The sequence below is a fragment of the Geotrypetes seraphini genome, chromosome 7 (genome assembly GCF_902459505.1).
Source record: "Geotrypetes seraphini chromosome 7, aGeoSer1.1, whole genome shotgun sequence".
Lineage (NCBI taxonomy): Eukaryota > Metazoa > Chordata > Amphibia > Gymnophiona > Dermophiidae > Geotrypetes > Geotrypetes seraphini.
Window position 1 is genome coordinate 62,319,116 of NC_047090.1, and position 19,087 is coordinate 62,338,202.

A 19,087-nucleotide genomic window follows, 5' to 3' on the forward strand; every position below is an offset into this window, starting at 1 on the left:
CTGCGTCTTTCCAGCCCCTCTCTGGTAGCATTGCATTACATCATCCTCTCCAGAGCTTGTTCCTCTGCATCCTGCAGGAGCACCGATACAAACACAACTCTGCCCTTGCTATTATTTCTCTCTTCAGTCTGTACCATTCATTTCCTATCACCTTTTCTTTTATTTCACCCTGGACGTTCTGTGACCTGTGGTCTTTCCCGTTTCCTTTGCATACCCTGGAATGATGGCAGAAAGTGAAGCAGAGACCCCCAGCACTCCTGGAGAGTTTGAAAGCAAATATTTTGAATTCAATGGAGTGAGGCTCCCTCCCTTCTGCAGGGGGAAGATGGAGGAGATTGCTGATTTCCCTGCCAGGGAAAATGATATCTGGATTATCACCTATCCTAAATCAGGTAAAGGGAGGAGGGAAAACCCTTTTCTTGAAGCTTGTCAGCCTGGACAAGTGGTTACTTTAAGGGAATCCCGTCTTGGTAAACTGATTACTTTTTATTACTGGGGGGGGGTCCCCCTCTTAGGCAGTTCACCAGATTTCTTAGAACCCATCAAAATTAAATTTGATCTCATCTCAGCACCATCTAGAATGTGAATTAACAGCCCTGCAATGTGTTATGTAAGTGTAAAGAGTAGTTCATTTTGACAGAGGTCAAAGAAGAAGCATTTTATTTTAGTGGAAAGTAATTTCAATTGCTATAGGCAATGAACATGTTAGATTCTTATACACCTTTTTAAATTCATTTTATATGAGAATTTAAATAGAATTATATTATTTTTGTGGATGTTTGCCCTTCATATAGTTTTCAATTCACTGCATTATCAAGGACCCCCCCCCCCCCCCAAAAAAAAAAAAAAAAAATTATAAATGCTGTGGTAATGTTTCCTTTTTTAGCAAGCATGCTGACTCAATTTATGAATATGTAGAACATAATTTCCCTTATGTTGTAAAGCCTCTAGTTGACTTAGATTTCACCGTGTGCTTAATATCTCTGTCTGCAGGTTAAATCTGGAAATAGAGCGGCTTGTGAGGTTATGGCATAATGATAATTCCACCATGCATGAAATAACTGGACACATAATTGAGAGGTGGAGTCGCCTTTTATTATGTGAACTTTCCAGAATGAATCATTTTCTGATGCAGTGCATGTGATAATTTTCTAACGGAAAGATTTATATGAGATTTGTGTATACTGTACTTGGTAGCATATGTATCAGACATTAGGTTTTACTGATAACATTAGATGGTTATGCCTTTCTGTGTCACCTTGTAAATGTAATATATAAATATATGCCTCAGTTGTGTCTTCAATAATATCATGTACTAAGATTGTCTAAATTAATTTCACATTAAGGACTCATATTCCATAGTCTAGTAAACATTCAAACTTCCTCAGATCAATTTTTTGTATTACTTGTATGGACCTTCAGACCACCATCAGGGTATAGACCTCTGACTGAGATACTCTTCGTCTGTCCAACTTTATTATTCTTATTAATTTTTATCAATTTCTTTTAGGGGTACCTTGCTACAGAGCTGAATTAACTAGGTTTTCCATAGGTTCTCCTATATGGAGTCTGGCCTCTAAATGAAGTTAAGAACATAATAATAGCCTTACTGGGTCAGACAAATAGTCCATCAAGCCCAGTAGCTCGTTCTCACGGTGGCCAATCCAGGTCACTAGTACCTGGCCAAAACCCAGTTATAAGTAAAGGGGTAGACATCAAAAGGATTTAGCCAGGTAGGATGCCTCTACTCAGTTGAATCCTGTTACATATTCAGCAGTATTTACCTGACTAGTGCCACTGAATAAGTGCTCTGACAGCTACGCACTGTGGGCCTGATTCTACAGGGTATATACAATATAGCACCCAAAATATGACGCTGACTAGAATGGCGCTAAGCGTGATTCTGCAAGGTGCACTTACCTTTTATAGAACTGATAAACCAGGCCTAAATATCTGTACCTAAGTTGGGTGTATTCTATAACAATGTGCATAACTTTTAGAAACAATCTACCCACAATCTGCTCTGGCCATGCCTCCTTTTCAGATCTGCATACTGCAACTAGCACATAACAAAATCACGCTTTACGAGTTGTGCACGTATCTTTTAATTAGTGCCAAGTAGCATCAATTATGAGGTATTAGTTGCCTATTATTGATGCCAGTTACACCAATTAATCAATTAAGTTGTGCACTCAAAATGGCTGTCCATAATGATTTGTACACACAATATAAGATGCCATATATAGAATTTGAGGATATCTAGTTAAAATTGGGTTGTTTTGAACATAACATAAGAATAGCCTTACTGGGTCAGACAAATAGTCCATCTAGCCCAGTAGCCTGTCTTCACAGTGGCCAATCACCTTCCCTTAAAAGGTCTGATGATCTAGTGGTCATCAGGAGCAGGAGTGAACCCTACTCACTCTTGCCTCTTGTAGTTCCTGATCAAAAATGGCTGTCATAACCTCTAGCAGTAGTCTCGTGATACTATTGCCAGGGATCAACCTTTAGCAGCAGTACAGCAAAATTACCATTAGAGGTTGCAGCAGCCATTTTTCAATCGGCAGTTGCAAGGGACTCCTATCGCAACAATCACTTGGCCATCAGGCCTGTTAAGGTAGGGCCAGGGGGGCCTGCAGAGAGGATTGGATTTTGTCAGGGCTAAGAATTGGGACCAGACTTTATCAGGAGGTGGGAGTTAGGATTGGACCTTGTTGGAGGGTGGGCAAGAAAGGGGATTGACCTTTGTTAGCAGGTAGAAGGAGGGACCAGATTTTGATAGAGGAGCCAGGAAGGTAGGGGGGAGGTGTCAGACTTTGTTGAGGGGGCAGGAAAGAGAATCAGACCTTTTTCAGGAGGGGGAGGGGGGGATTGCACCATGTTGAAGGGAGAACTGGGAAGGAAGGGAGATGCCCAAGAGTTATATAGGTGTTGACATATATTCAGTGCTCAATATCAACAACTGGGTAAATGAGTAAACTAAATATTGTTCCAAAGTGAGTATAACAAAACAACAACAAAAAAGGAACAATAGTGAAAGTTATAAATATCTTTCTAGAGCGGCGCTCAGACTCCAAGAATGGAACTTGAAAGTTCAGCGTGGGGACCTAACCCCTACAGAAACTTTCAGTTCATTGCACCGTCTAATTTGAAAGGTTATAAAATAACTTCATGAAGTGGTAAATGATTTTTAACTCTCAAAAAGTGCATAAATGTCCAGTGCTTAACAAGTGCAAAGTTCAAACTACTTAGCTTCAATGCTTAAACAGCGATGGTCCGGCAGGGTTCTGACGCATTTCGCCAAACCGGCTTCTTCAGAGAACCCACTGTGCTGTAAGCCTCAAATATTAATACTCCCTAAACAAAAAAGACAAAGGTGATGCATTTCAAAATCAAATACTTGAAAAAGCAAATTAAACACAAACTCACGATTCTGTCAGCTGAGTACCTAGTTCAAAAAGGAAGGACTCTCTCATATCCTGTGACATCTAACCTCAGCTGAGCACCCAGTACTTATGCAGTAATCAGCTGTCTGTCATCTGTGAAGGAACACCCACCATTCAACTTCACGATTCCAACCAGCAGGAGTGACTGTCTTCCAATGATAGATCCATCTCTGTTCTCTTTTCCACAACCAAGCTTGGATGTTACCTCCTCGCGTCAGCTGAGCCACTTCCAAAACTATAAATTGAAGGTCAGAAAGCTGATGTGAGGCAGAATGCCAATGTTGCACTAGCGGAGCTCCCATGTCACAACTTCTAATTTTGCTCAAGTGCTCCGTGATGCGGACTTTGATGCTTCTAGTCGTATGTCCAATGTATAATAGTTTACATGGGCATATGATCATATAAATAACTCCCTGTGAGTTGCAGTCCGTATGATGTTGAAGAGTATGAGACTTGAATAAGGTAGGATGGTGAATACAGTCTGTAACAAGAGCATGAGAGCAAATAGTGCAATGTCCACATTGAAAATGACCTTGAAGTTGTTGGGGGGTGCTGGTACGATCACTGACAAACTGAGAAGTAGTGAGATGGTCTCGTAGATTTCTGCCTCTGGAAAAAGCAAATAGTGGGGGTTGGGCAAGACCCTGATGTACCTGAAGGATATGCCAATGAGACTTGATGATCTTTTTAATGCCAAACGCTTTGTATGAATAGGGAAGCGTGCAAACCATACGGGCTTCTGCAGGAGTTTGAGTATGCTGTAACAGATAAGTTCTATGTGCATATAAAGCTCTCTTATAGGCTTTTTTGATGACTACATGAGGGTACCCTCTGTCAACAAACCGTTGCCACATATCACGAGAACGTATTTTGTACTCATCTCTGTCACTGCATAACCGCCTTAGCCTCAAAAACTGGCCTACAGGTAAGTTGTCTCTAAGGTGACGTGGGTAGTAACTGGCATAATGTAACAAATTATTCCTATCAGTAGTCTTGCAGTAAATGGTGGTTTCAAAATGATCCTGACATAAACTTATCTGAATGTCAAGAAAAGCAATCTGAATGTAAGAAGTGTAAGAAGTTAGACGGTGCAATGATAGATTCACTGAAAGTTTCTGTAGGGGTTAGGAGATATTCAGTGCTGACACTTGCATAGCTAAAGGGGCATAGTTAAGAGTACTTTTTGTGCAGTTCTATCTGTCTGCTTAGATATGCAGGCACCAGCAGTGAACACTGTCGCAGGCTCTTCCCTGACTTTGCTCCTGTAATAACCCTTTCCTGTTCCATTTCAAGATGGACGGTTAGTGCTGATATTCAGCAGCACTACCTGGTTAAGAACTGCTGAGTATCAGTGGCCAACCTACTGAGAGCAAGTTAGGCAGGCAGTAACCTCTCCTGTAGGCAGGAAATCGCTTTGAATATCAGGCCCTAAGTGGCACAGCTACAAAATTTAAATAATTTATTAAGCTTTTATAAATAAATTTGAATCACGACATTCTAGTTGATCAGACTGCTGTGTGATGAAAGGAATGAGTTGACTCCACTGCATTCCATACTTATGCATCTACTGAATTTAGACTCCTTTATCAGCAAGAATCCACTGGTAGCCATGAAAACACAGATTTGCATTTCCTAAAAGACAAATGTGTGCCCTGTAATCCAGATTGTCCACCCATCATGGCAGCTCAGGGAGCAGTTATGTTATGTAATGCAATTAGATCTCACAGCATCAAATACCACCTGATTTGTCTAGGTATAGCTAAGATTTCTTCTGATATCCTGCTGTAGTTTGGTCCCTTAATATTTTAATGATGGCTTGTTTAAACAGAGTGGTAAGTTAATATCAGGTACAGGAGATACTTTTGGGCTTTTTTATGATCTTGAGGCGAGTTATGCTCTTATTGCCATGAGATATATGACTAAAAGTTTAAGGCGGACATAACTAGAACAGAAAAGGGCCAATAATATGTGAATAAATGTTCACTAATACAAAATGAAAGGTAATTCTGTCACTAGGCACCTCCATTTAAACACACAGAGAATGCGCATTGGGATCCTATTCAATAATGGCATCTGAGCACCCAGATACCTCGTAGAATACCATCATAACCCAGAATTGGTATGCCTAACATTTACACCAGCCACAGCCTAGGCATTACTGTAGCTGCATACATGTGGCATAAACCTGCTTAATTTACTGCATTTTGTAAATTTCTTGCATATGGGAGAGCCTGTTGTTTACCTTTGCATTTGCCCCCCCCCCCACACACACACACTTTACAAGCTATGTAAGTTATGTAAACCATTGAACAATAGTGTTTAGGTGCCCTAATGACACTTTTGTGGATAAGAGTAAGAAAAACATAAGAATATTCACACTGGGTCAGACCAGTGGTCCATCTAGCCCAGGAGTCTCAAAGTCCCTCCTTGAAGGCCGCAATCCAGTCGGATTTTCAGGATTTCCCCAATGAATATGCATGAGATCTATGTGAATGCACTGCTTTCAATGCATATTCATTGGGGAAATCCTGAAAACCCGACTGGATTGTGGCCCTCAAGGAGGGACTTTGAGATCCCTGATCTAGCCCAATATACTATTTCCACATTGGCAGAAATCCAAAGAGTAGCAACATTCCATTTAGCACATTTTGAAAGATCCAATATGTTTTGAAATAGCAGCATGAAAGTATAAGGTATAAAAGGTTTTGAAGCACTAAGTCTTGGTGTTTCACAGATATTATTTTATTTTGATATATGCATTAATGCAGTGGTTCCCAACCCTGTCCTGGAGGAACACCAGGCCAATCGGGTTTTCAGGCTAGCCCTAATGAATATGCATGAAGCAAATTTGCATGCTTATCACTTCCATCCTATGCAAATCTCTCTCATGCATATTCATTAGGGCTAGCCTGAAAACCCGATTGGCCTGGTGTTCCTCCAGGACAGGGTTGGGAATCACTGCATTAATGCACAGAGCATGATTTATTTGGTTGTGTTTGGATAGAGCTTACCCAATGAAAGAAAAGATATTGTGTACACCTGAACAGCAATAAAATACACATTAAAAAAAACAGGAACTGCGTACATGGGTGAGACCATAATCTGAGGGCTGCTCCTATTTTCTACTTTTAGACCTAATTAGTATTTACATGCCTTTAGTTATTTTTACCCTGGTTTGCTTATTTATCGATCCAGGGCAAGCAGTGGCTTCTGTCTCAATAACAGACTATGAACTTTTCCTTCAGGAACTTGTCCAAATCTTTTTAAACCCATCTGCGTTAACCTTTGTGGCCATATCCTCTGGCAAAGAGTTCCAGAGTTTACCGTAACTATTCTTTGAGTAAAAAAAATATTTCCTCCTATTGGTTTTTAAAGTATTTTAGATTAAATGTTTGATTCACTTCAGTCAGGATTTTGTAGACCTCAATCATATCTCTGCACAGCAGTTTCTTTTCCAAGATGAAGAGTTCTAACCTTTTTAGCCTTTCTTTATACGAGAGGACTCCATCCTTTTTATCATCTTGGTCGCTGTTCATTGAACCTTTTCTAATTCCACTATGTCTTTTTTTTGAGCTGTAGCAGCCAACACTGAATGCAATAGTCAAGGTAACGTCACATGAAGTGATACAGAGGCATTATAATATTCCTAGTCTTATTTACCATCACTTTTCTAATAATTCCTAGTATCCTGTTTGCTGCCACCACACATTGGGTGGAAGGTTTCAGCATATTGTCTATGATAACACCTAGATTTTTTTCTTTAGTGTTGACTGCTAAAGTGGACCTTAGCATCTGGTAACTATGGTTTGGATTATTCTTCCCAATGTGCATTACTTTGCATTTGTCCACATTAAATTTAATCTGCCATTTGGATGCCCAGTCTTCCAATTTCCTAAGGTCTTCCTGCAATTTTTCACAGTCCACATGCGTTTTAACAGTTTAGTGTCATCTGCAAATTTATTCACCTCACTTGTTCCAATTTCCAGATCATGTATAAATATGTTAAATAGCACTGGTCCCAGTATATATTCCTGTGGCATTCCAGTATTCACCTTTCTCCATTGAGGAAAATGGCCATTTAACCCTACTTTCTGTTTTCTGTCTAATAACCAATTCCTAATCCACAGCAGAACATTGTCTCCCATTCTATGGCTCTTCAATTTTCTCAGGAGTTCTAAGGAACTTTGTCAAAGTTTTCTGAAAATCTAGATACACTATGGGGCTCATTTTCAAGAGAAAAATGCCCAAAAACTGTCAAAATGGAGAGTTTGGATGGTCATGAAGGCATAAAACGTGCAAAGCATATAATGAAATATCTTTAGAAATGCTTTATATGGCATGACACTTAGATAAAGATGTCCAAAAAGTGGGCGTTTTGTGGGTAGAATGTAGGCATGACTTGAGTGGCATTAACAAATGAATGTCTTCGTGCCATGACAGATAGCAAAATGCCCAGAGTTAAAAGCAAATAAGGTGAGCAACTACTTGTCTTTGGACCCCCTAGCAATCTGGTTGTGTTGGAGAGTGGAGAGCTAGAAGTGAGTGTCTGAATCACTGGGCAGTTGCTGAGTGCTGTCTTGCTTGTTTGTCTGTGTCCTTGTCTCATTTTTCATCTAACCGGCCATGCTCTTCTCACTGACCCCTCTCTCATCCATCCAGACACACCAATCCCCCCACCTGCTACTTGCTTCTCAGCACCCCTTCCCATTGCTCTCTCACTCACTCACCTTGCTTTATCTCACTGTGCTGTATCTCTCTGTCTGTCCTGTGTGTCAGAAGCTGCAGAGTGACTGTTGATTGTCTCACCATTGCTGTGTGCAATGTCTGAGGGGTGGGCTGACTGACTGATGACTGCTGTTGCTGTGTCAGGGTCAGTGAGTGCCTGGGGGTCGCCTGACTATGAAGCACAGCCTTTGGTAGGTGGTGGTGGTAGTTAGTGGGGATAGTGGGCTGCATCTGTGGTGGTGGGTCATGAAGCACCTCGATGCACTGGTGACGGTGGCAGCTATGTTTGAGGCAGAAGAAGGTGGTCAGAGAGGGCCTTACAGAAGATATCCCTAAATCAGGGCCCATACCTGTTTCCTGGACCTCACCGACCAGGACATAACATAACATAACATCACATAACATCATACTTATAAACCACGAAACCGTAAGTTCAGCGTGGTTAACAAAAGATTAATAATAAAATAACATAAGAAACATATAGCTTAATTCACCAGATACTTTGAAAAGAGGTACGTTTTCAATTGAGTTCTAAAATGTTTATAAGAATGAGCACTGCGTAAGAATGGTCAAAATTCCCTGTCGTAGAAAGCAGCCTTGAATGCTAATGTATGTTCTAGAGATTTCTTACTCTTACAACCTTGAGCAGATGGAAAAATAAACAAAGTGTGTGATCCTCTTCTATGTTTATAAGATGCTATAGGGAAGCTATCAGTCCTGTAGATTGGAGAGATACCATACGCGACTTTGTAGCAAAGACAACCCATTGACAGATACCACTTCAACAGGGGAACCATACACAATCTCTGTGAACAGCTCAAACCCTTCCTCCAGGCCTGCACATGCAGGAACAACCCCATTCCTGTCCACTTCATGGTCACTGCTTTTCTGGGAACTAGCAGCTTCCAGTCAGCACTAGCAGCTAACATGGGACTCATCCAGCCAGCTATCTCCAACTGCCTCACTGAGTTCCTACAAACCTTCCTTACCCACACCCAAGATTACATCACCTTCCCCATCACCTCCCAGGCCCTACAGAATAGCATAGGTGAGTTAAACACTATAACCCACTTCCCCTCAGTCATAGGCATCATTGACTGCACATATGACACATTCAGACCAACTGACCATTCCAGGAATAGGCAGGTCATGTGTGATGCCCAGGGGGAGTTAGTGCATATGGGTGCCAGGCACCCAAGATCCATACGCGATGCCTACATCCTACAGCACTCCAGCATTCATACCAGAATGACCCGAGGGGAAGTCCCCAAAAGCTGGCTGCTAGATAAGCAGCACACTGATATACCAACCTCACACTGCTCTCTTCCCCACCATCCCCCAAAACATCCCCCTCCCTGCCAGTTCAGTCAAACCTTCACCCTCTCCAGCTTAACCACAGCTAATAAATCCCTCCATCTCGCTCCCTGTCTATGCCTCCCCCCACAGGAAATAGAGGTTATCCTCAGTGAACCTGGCTCATGACCCCCATCATCTACCCACAGAATCCTGCAGAGGAAGACTACAATAGGTGGCACAGAAGCCCCAGGGTCTTCATTGAGCACACCTTTGGTTAGCTAAAAACAGATTCCACTGTCTAGATCATTCTTGGGGGAGAGCTCCTCTACAGGTCACAAAAGGTGGCACAGATATTCATGGCAAGCTGCATGCTGCATAATATGACCACGTGCCAAAGGTAGGCCCTGCCAGACACCCCACAGGCCCAATAGGAGGTGCCACCAGATGCCAAGGATGGGGAATCCCCCTACACACAGAGCTGACCAGGGGGTCCATGCTAGGAATGCCTTATTCAAACCAACTTCGTGTAAAGGGGCATAACTAACTTTATTGGTACATGACAGCTCTCACATATGACAATCCTGCCACCACAGCCTCACCACAACATGCCCAGCATACCCCTCCCCCTCCGTATTCTCTCCCCCCACAAACACTCCTCCCTTTCCTCTTCTCCCCCACAACCCTCCTCCTCTACCCATAAACACTCCTCCCCTTTCCTCTTTTCCCCCCACCCACTCCCACCCTCCACTCCTACACACACTAACCCACATCTGGGACCACCAGCCTACTTCTCCCTTTCCCTGCCTTTGCCATGGCCCTTCCCTCTCCCATGTCTCCATGGGGATTTCTCTTACTCCTTCTTGTGGCCACAGAGGCTGAGGCAGACTCTCCAGCCTGCTTTCAGAGTCTTCGTCCTTTCCAGGTGAGTTTTCACTGCTCATATGATGCTTACTTACTAGCCTGCCTTGGTGAAACTGGGCCATTTGATGTTGCTCAGCTGCTGTCTGTTGTGGTACCAGCCCCGGGATTGGTGACTTTGCCACTCTGGACCTTTTTAACTGGGGGATGCTGATTTCCTGGTGCAGCAGTGCTTGAGTAGGAGGTTATGGGTGGCTCATGAGCAGGGCATTGGCTGGCCCCCATTGCTGACACAAGTTTCTGCACGCTTGTGTGGAGGTCTTGCAGCTGGCACCTGAGCTGCCTCCTGCAATCCCTCCCTCATCTGCTCTGAGGACTCCAGGAGTTTCTGCTGCACAGCGATGGGCAGACTAGATGGGCCATTTGGCCTTTATCTGCCATCATGTTTCTATGTTTCTAAATCCCTTATCCCTGATCCAGTGTTTCAAACATGCATTGAGACTTCAGAGTTCTGCTCTTCTGAGGTCCTTTGTGTGGAATGGGGATCATTTCTGAAAACACTACCTTGGAGGACCTGGATTTTAGCTTTCTACCTGAGAGCATAAATTTGGCTTCTAGAACCTCCCTCACTTATTTTTCTGTCCAGTGTTACCCACGTATACCAGGCCAACAGGGTCCTCCCCAGCACTATCTAAAATAATATCTAAGTGGCATGTGAGGTCTGACACCCATCAGGCAGGCAAGTGACCAGATGATGATCACATCCACCAGCCAGCCATCTATCTACATACTTAATGACCAAATCACAAAGTACAATAGAAAGATATGATGGAGTTGATCCAGAGAGTGGCTACAAAATACATGCTGCTTAGATGGGACTGGAAATAGATTTCTTCTCATGAAGAGCTCATGACCCGCATTGGTGAAAAGAAATAGGAAGTGATATAATCAAAGGTGTGACACAGTGAAGGGAAGCCTGCAGTGATGGCGCTGAGGTAGACTAAGGGGGAGAAGCTTCAGAAAGCTGCTTATTTTCCTGGGAGCTGTTTCTTTTCCTGCTGGGATGTTGGAGGAGACTTCTTTTCGCTGCCCTGTGTCTCTTGCAGCAGCGGCAGGGCTCGGTGGTGGAATTGGGCAGGAACTGTAAGAGATGGACCCCTGACGTCATTGGGTCCATCTCTCCTGATTTGATCTTCTTTAAATTCAAGACCGCTGCCGCGGTTTACTGGGAGCTGCTTCTTTTCCTGCTGGGACGTTGGAGGAGACTTCTTTTCGCTGCCCTGTGTCTCCCGCAGCAGCGGCAGGGCTCGGTGGTGGAATCAGACAGGCAATGTAAGAGATGGACCCCTGACGTCATTGGGTCCGTCTCTCCTGATTTGATCTTCTTTAAATTCAAGACCGCTGCCACGTGGCCGCAGAGCATGGCCCTTAGGGCACGCCCCTTGGAGCAACGAGGAGCCGGGGAGCGGGAACTCAGGTCGTATAACTTTAATCTGTCATATCATGGGGAAAAGGAAAATTAAGCCTAAGAGCTCAACACCTGCTATTTCTGGTCCCATGGACAGGCATTTGAGTTTTTCTACAGATAATCCACCACAACCTTTACTTGATATGAACTCTCCCATGTCAGGTGCATCGATGAGCCCCCTCGAAAGGACCCCCCCCCCCTCTTCACCCAGTATCTAGTGATAGCGGGAAGATTACCCCTGCTATTTCTACTGAATATGTGGTACCCTCTACGCAAATAAGTAAATTAGCTTTTACTGATATACCTAAACCACTTGAATTTTCAGGCGTAGCAGAGAATCAACCACTAGCAATGGAAAAACAAGATATTACCCTTAAAGATTTGTGGTTAGGTATTTCTAGAGTTGAAGGGTTTCTCAGAGAATCAGTGAAACAAACATTGGACTATTCACAGTCTGTGTCTCAAAAGTTTGAGAATGTGGATTCTAATCTAAGTTGTTTGGATAAAAGATTAAGTGTGGTAGAAACTCAAAGTAATACACTGCAAGCTGTCTCAGTATCTGGTGTTAAGGATTCTACGGTGTTACACTCTAAAATGGAAATGATGGAAAATATGAATAGAGCGAGGAATCTCCACTTGGTTAATTTCCCAGTGACTCACTTATTATCTCCTGAAATTTTGTTAAGGAAATTTTTTAAAGAAATACTGGGATTACCCAATGCGGAAAATTTCCCAATTAATAATTATTATTATATTCCGCAAAAGAAAATACAATCCGACCAGGAGGTGGTCCACCTGGTCACAAATGAAACAAATTTGACAGAGTTTTTGGAAGATAGCCAAGATGTGATCCAGAGCAGGCCCACTATGGTAATAACATGCATGAGTGAGATAGATAAAATGTTAATAATGAAACTTTACTTTAAAAATAGGTTGACAAAATTTTGTGGAGATTTGGTCAGAATTTTTCCTGATGTTTCAAGAGCTACACAACTAAGAAGGAAATAATTCTTGAAATTAAGAACAAGAGTTTTAGCTCTTGAGGCATCATTTTATCTAAAATTTCCATGTAAATGTCTTGTTAAATTACAGGACATTGAATATGTATTTTGGGATCCTATTCAATTACAACAATTTTTAATAGCTCGAGAACAGAAATGTGGTTAGTTTTTTGTCTTAATGTTTCACTACTGAGAAATTTGGAGGATGTAAGAGTCCCAAATAATAGGGAATGGTCAAGATTCATATGAATCAAGAACCAATTCTTAGTTTTCTTTGTACTTTTGTTAGTTGATAAGCAGCATGACTCCCCAGTCTTGTGGGCTTGAAAAGGAATTTTGTGTTGTATGTATAATCATTGTAAAAATTTTGTGTAAGAATCCTTTTTTTCTTGGTATCATCTGATATTAAAATTGTTAAATCTGCATATATATATATATATATTAAAAAAAAAAAGATGGGCAGATGCCTGGCCGGCTACAGACGCTCCCCCCCCATTCACCCCAGAGGAGCAGATCCCAACTTGGGAGGAGGTCAAGAGAGGAAAGTGAGGCATCACCATTGAGGTGTCTTGGAGGCCTCATGCTCAATTAGATTGGGTGGGCCTGAGGAAAAAATGGGTGGGTCTCTGCCCACCCAGGCTCTCCTGTGGCTATGCCAGTGGTTTATGGGTGAATATTGATTGATAAATATATTAATATCCCCCATCAGAGGCAACGATTGAAAGACACACTATTTTAGTAGCCTTTCTCTGGATCGACTCCATCTTTTTTATAACTTTTTGAAGATGCGGTCTCCAGAACTGTACACAATATTCTAAATGAGGTCTCACCAGACTCTTATACAGAGGCATCAATACCTCCTTTTCTCTACTAGCCATACCTCTTCCTATGCACCCTAGCATCCTTCTAGCTTTCGCCGTCATCTTTTCAATCTGTTTGGCCACCTTAAGATCATCACATACAATCACACCCAAGTCCAGCTCTTCTGTCGTACACAAAAGTTCTTTACCCCCTAAACTGTATTGTTCCTTTGGGTTTTTGCAACCCAAATGCATGACCTTACATTTCTTAGCATTAAATTTTAGCTGCTAAATTTCAGACCCTTCTTCAAGCTTCGCTAGGTCTTTCTTCATGTTATTCACACCATTTGGGGTGTCTATTCTATTGCAGATTTTGGTATCATCTGCAAAGAGGCAAATCTTACCTGTTAGCCCCTTCAGCAATATTGCTTATAAAAATGTTAAAAAGAACCGCCCAAAGAACAGAACCTTGAGGCACACCACTGGTAACACCGCTTTCCTCAGAGCAATCTCAATTGCCCACTATCCTTTGTCATCTTCCACTTGACCAGTTCCTGACTGGATTGCTTTCGAAGGCGCAGGTTACAGAATCACAGCTATGGGGAATTCCTGCCACTCAGTTGATGGGGAGTGGGAAATTCCCCTGCCATGATCAGCTGAGCGACTGCAGCAGGTAACCACTGGACCCCATCACAAGTTGGCTGACAGGAGGGATGCCCATCCCCTCCTGCCGGCACACCCCACAACATCCCCGGCAGGAGGGATGACCAATCTCTCCTGTTGCCACTTCCGAAACAATCCCTGGAAGGAGAGATGCCCAATCCCTCCTGATGGCACCTCCCCAATACATGACTCCCTGGGATGCACCGGATAGGGGGCTAAGACCCTGATTGGCCCAGGCACCTAAGGCCTCTCCCATAGGAGGAGCTGTAGGCACCTGGGCCAACTGAACTCTTAGGCCAATCACAGTGATTCCCAGAATGCATTGGGAAGGAGAAGGCCTGCCATTCTGAAGAGGCGGATCTGCTGGCTGCATGGACTAAGCATCCCTCTGGCTGGCCTTTATGTTAAAGATAAGGGGGGTGTCTGGGGGGGCTTTGGGAAGTGGGCATCCCTCTTGCCGGGGATGTTCAGGGGGATACTGGCAAGAGGGAATGGGCACCCCTCCTGCCGGCCTTGCAGATAAAGGTATGGGAGGGTATGAGAGGGGGGAGTGTTCAGGCGATCATATGTTGGGAGGTGCTGGCAGTTTTAGTGAGTTAAAAATGCTGCAGTTGGTTACAACTAAGCCAAGAAACCATATGTCACCTATTTTGACCTCTCTTTGGCTTCTGATGGTGCAGTGGATATATTTCAAGATTTTGGCTCTAGCTTTTCAACCTTTACATGAGATGATGTCTTTGTTTCTTTTTGGATAAATTGTTTTGTTACCATCCGATTCATCTTCTTCATTCTCAGAACCACAAAACCTTTGTAATACTATCAATAAGAGTTTGCAGACTGGATAGAACTCACATGAGTCTCCACTTCTCCCATGTGATTCTAACATTGTAGAACAATATTACTCCATATTTATGAGTATTGGCTAATCTTTCTAGGTTTAGGAAAATGCTTAGGACACATTTTGTTCACACTTATGTGAGGCATTAACTTTTGATTATTTACCAACTTTGTTGATGGCTTGAATTTGATTAGAAATGAAATGTGATGGATTGAGAAATGTTTTTTCCTATTGCAGGTTGTATGATTGAGGTATTGTCTGACAAATTGTAGTTCAGTACTCCCCCGATATTCGCGGGGGTTCCATTCCAGGAACCCCCGTGAATGTTGAAAACCCACAAATACGGTTTTAGCAGGGGAGACAGGAGAGGGCAGCCGGAGAAGCAGGAGCAGCTGAAGTGCCGGCAAGTGAAGGAAATCACTCATGGTATGCTTCGACTGCCTCTTTCTGTACTAAAGTTGGGCCTCACCAATCAGGAGCTGCATGTCAATGGGAAGTAAATTAACAAGACAACAGCCAGGAATGGTTTGGAAAAGGCATATAAGAATAGGCTTATTACAAATATAGAGCGTATATTAGTTGCAAAGAAGCCTCAGTTTGTATTGTTGTGTATCTATGTCCTGCCTGAATGAATGAGGTTGGGGGTCAAAATGTGTGTGTGAGAGAGAGCAGAGACTGTATGAATGAATGTCCTGTGTGTCTGAATGGTATCTGTAGAGATGTGAAAGGCTGAAGGAGGAGAGAGAAGAGGGAGCAGGAGGCTTTGAAGCCTGCCTTTATAGATTTGAGTTTGTTCTAAAAATAATATCTTCCAGTATCTGGCTGTATTCCTTTTGTTTATCCAAGCATCAAGCTCAAAAGCTTTTGTTGACATTAAGTACTGGTCTTAACATATTTTCCAGAACCAGAACGTATGCAGGTAAGGCTAGACTCAAATAGGGCACTGGTCTTTGACCTAAGGGCCGCCGCATGAGCGGACTGCTTGGCATGATGGACCACTGGTCTGACCCAGCAGCGGCAATTCTTATGTTCAAGTATCTCTCTGTGTCACAAATTGGTTTTTGTTTGAAACAATGGCCTTCAACTGACAAGGAGCACCTGACTTTATCATATATTTTGGGTGTCTAGGGCTTTCTCTAGTATTGGCCCTAAAGACTGAGCACTGCGCAGGCTTATGTTCCAGTGTTGCCTTGGTCCACTCTCCTCCAAGGAACACTTGTTGTTGGGGGATGGGTAGGACCCAGAAGTGCTTAAGCATAGACCTATGCTTATTGGGCTGGGACAGCACTTGCTCTTTTCTGAAACTTTTCTAGTTCCACTTTCTTTTTTGAGATAAGGCAACCAGAATTGAAAGCATTACTCAAGGTGAGGTCACACCATGGAGTGATACAGAAGCATTATAGCAGTCTTAGCCCCCCCCCCCTCTCTCTTCCACCAAGCTCTCCAAGACAACCCTGTGAACCCCTGACCCCCCTGCCTTTAAACTGCAGTTCAGCCCTCTCCTTCTTGCCACTATCGCTCCTGCTGCTGGCACCCCCTACAAACCCCTTGACTTCCCATGAACCCCCCCAACCCCCCTACCTTTTTGTTAAAAAGTTGGGCAGTAGGGATGCCCACTCCCTCCTGCCAAGGGTCTGGGCTCCCCCCCTATGCCGGGCCCTGCCCCCCAAAACCCCCTAATCCCTGTACCTTTCTGTTGAAATGTTGGGCAGGAGGGATGCCCACTCCCTTCTGCAAGCAAACCTGCCTATTCAAAATGGTGGGCCTTCCCCTTCCCAGTGCATCCTGGTATGCACTGAGAGGGGCTTAAGACCCTGATTGGCTCAGGCACCTAAGGCCTCTTCCAGGGGCTATCAGCTGAGCTGGCAGGGGAAGCCCCAAACAACTGAGCACAGGGGATGCCCTAAAGCCGGTAGCTTCAGGATGTCCTGCCGGCTCAGCTGATCATGGATTCACCTGCCATGATCAGCTCAGCCAGCAGAGAGAGCAACAGTAGCAGAAGAAAACTGTTTAAATTTTGACAAGAGGATTGCTCTTCTGAGCAGGTGCCAGGCACAGTTCCTCCCCCTTTTTACCAGGGCTGCTCCACACAACCTGCATATAATTTTCGTGTTATTTAAGCAGAGCATCACTCAGAAAACAAAAATTGCTCCTGTCATGGTATTTTTTTTTCTGTGGTGTTGGAGTGTTGTGCATTAGGAGCTTAGTCTTGTTAACCATCCTTTTTCTAATAATTCCTAGCATCATGTTTGCTTTTTTGGCTGCTGCACATTGGGCAGAAAGTTCCAGCTTATTGTCTACAATGATACCCAGATCTTTTTCATGGGCGCTGACCTCCAAGGTAGACCCTAGCATCTGGTAACTATGATTTGGGTTATTTGTCCCAATGTGCATCACTTTGCATTTGTCCACATTAAATTTCATCTGCCTTTTGGATGCCCAGTCTTCCAATTTCTTAAGTTGTGACTGCAAATTTTCACAGTATACATGCTTTGTAAAAACTATGAACAGTTTAATGTCATCTGCAAATTTAGTCACCTCACTCATTCCAATCTCCAGATCATTTATAAATAAGTTGGATAGCACTGGCCCTAAAAGTTTCAAGTTTATTTAATATTTGTTATCCCACCTATCAAATTTCTAAGCAGCATGCAATAGTAAAAAAAAAAAATAAAAAAAATTCAGGTTGTACAGACTGGTATCAATACTAGACATAACAGTACGTTTGCATTAATAGACTGACAGCATCAGACAGTAAACTAGGGGGTGGAAATACAATAATAAAGAACATAGAAGGTATGTACATAAGGAATAAGATTGGTTACCTCTGTGAGTGGTATAGCGAGAGAATTGTACTAATGGAAATCCTGAAGGGTAATCTCCCTTTCTACCTCTCATGTAGCCTTCCCTGGCTGATTTCAACGAGCCGCTGTAGGATCCCGGTCCAGTTACCCTAAGTGTACAAGTGGACTATGAAGTAATCTCAAACCCAGTTGTTCAGTCTATCAACCTGATTCCTGGTAGATCTGGGGTGGGCTGCCCAAACCTTCCTGTAATGGGACATCACTATGTCACAGCATAAAACAGTATTTTATGCACAAAAATTGGTTTATGAAATTACCATTCACATTGTCACGGGCAGGGTAGTGCAGAACATAAGAACTTCCGCTGCTGGGTCAGACCAGTGGTCCATCGTGCCCAGCAGTCCACTCCCGCGGCAGCCCGTAGGTCAAAGACCAGTGCCTTAACTGAGTCTAGTCTTAACCTGTGAACGTTCTGGTTCAGCAGGAACTTGTCTAACTTTGTCTTAAATCCCTGGACGGTGTTTTCCCCTATAACAGCCTCCGGAAGAGCGTTCCAGTTTTCTACCACTCTCTGGGTGAAGATGAATTTCCTTACGTTTGTACGGAATCTATCCCCTTTTAACTTTAGAGAGTGCCCTTTCATTCTCTTTACCTTGGAGAGGGTGAACAACTTGTCTTTATCTACTAAGTCTATTCCCTTCATTGTCTTGAATGTTTCAATCATGTCCCCTGTGCCTCCTCTTTTCAAGGGAGAAAAGGCCCAGTTTCTCTAATCTTTTGCTGTATGGCAACTCCTCCAGCCCCTTAACCATTTTAGTCGCTCTTCTCTGGACCCTTTCGAGTAGTACTGTGTCCTTCTTCATGTACGATGACCAATGCTGGACGTACCATGGCCCGGTACAGCGGCATTGATTCTCTTTTTAATCATTCCTAGCATTCTGTATGCCCTTTTCGCCGCCGCCTCGCATTGCATGGATGGCTTCATTGACTTGTCAACCAGTACTCCCGACATGCATCACCTTACACTTATCCATGTTAAACCTCATTTGCCATGTCACAGCACATTTCTCGAGCGTGTTTGTCACGTTGCAGGTCTTTGCAATCCTTCTTTGTCTTCACTACTCTGAATAACTTCATATCGTCTGCAAATTTAATCGCCTCGCTCGTCGTACCAATTTCCAGGTAGTT

At 43.3% G+C, this 19,087-nt stretch overlaps 1 protein-coding gene across 1 annotated transcript in view; it reads left to right on the plus strand.

Moving 5' to 3' along the window:
* Positions 1 to 223: 223 nt before the first annotated feature.
* The window catches only part of SULT4A1 (sulfotransferase family 4A member 1), an 87,155-nt gene continuing 68,291 nt past the window's right edge, over positions 224 to 19,087 (plus strand). Inside the window, exon 1 of the mRNA XM_033953051.1 lies at positions 224 to 392. Coding sequence (XP_033808942.1) covers positions 224 to 392 — 169 coding nt within the window. The remainder of the gene's footprint in view (positions 393 to 19,087) is intronic.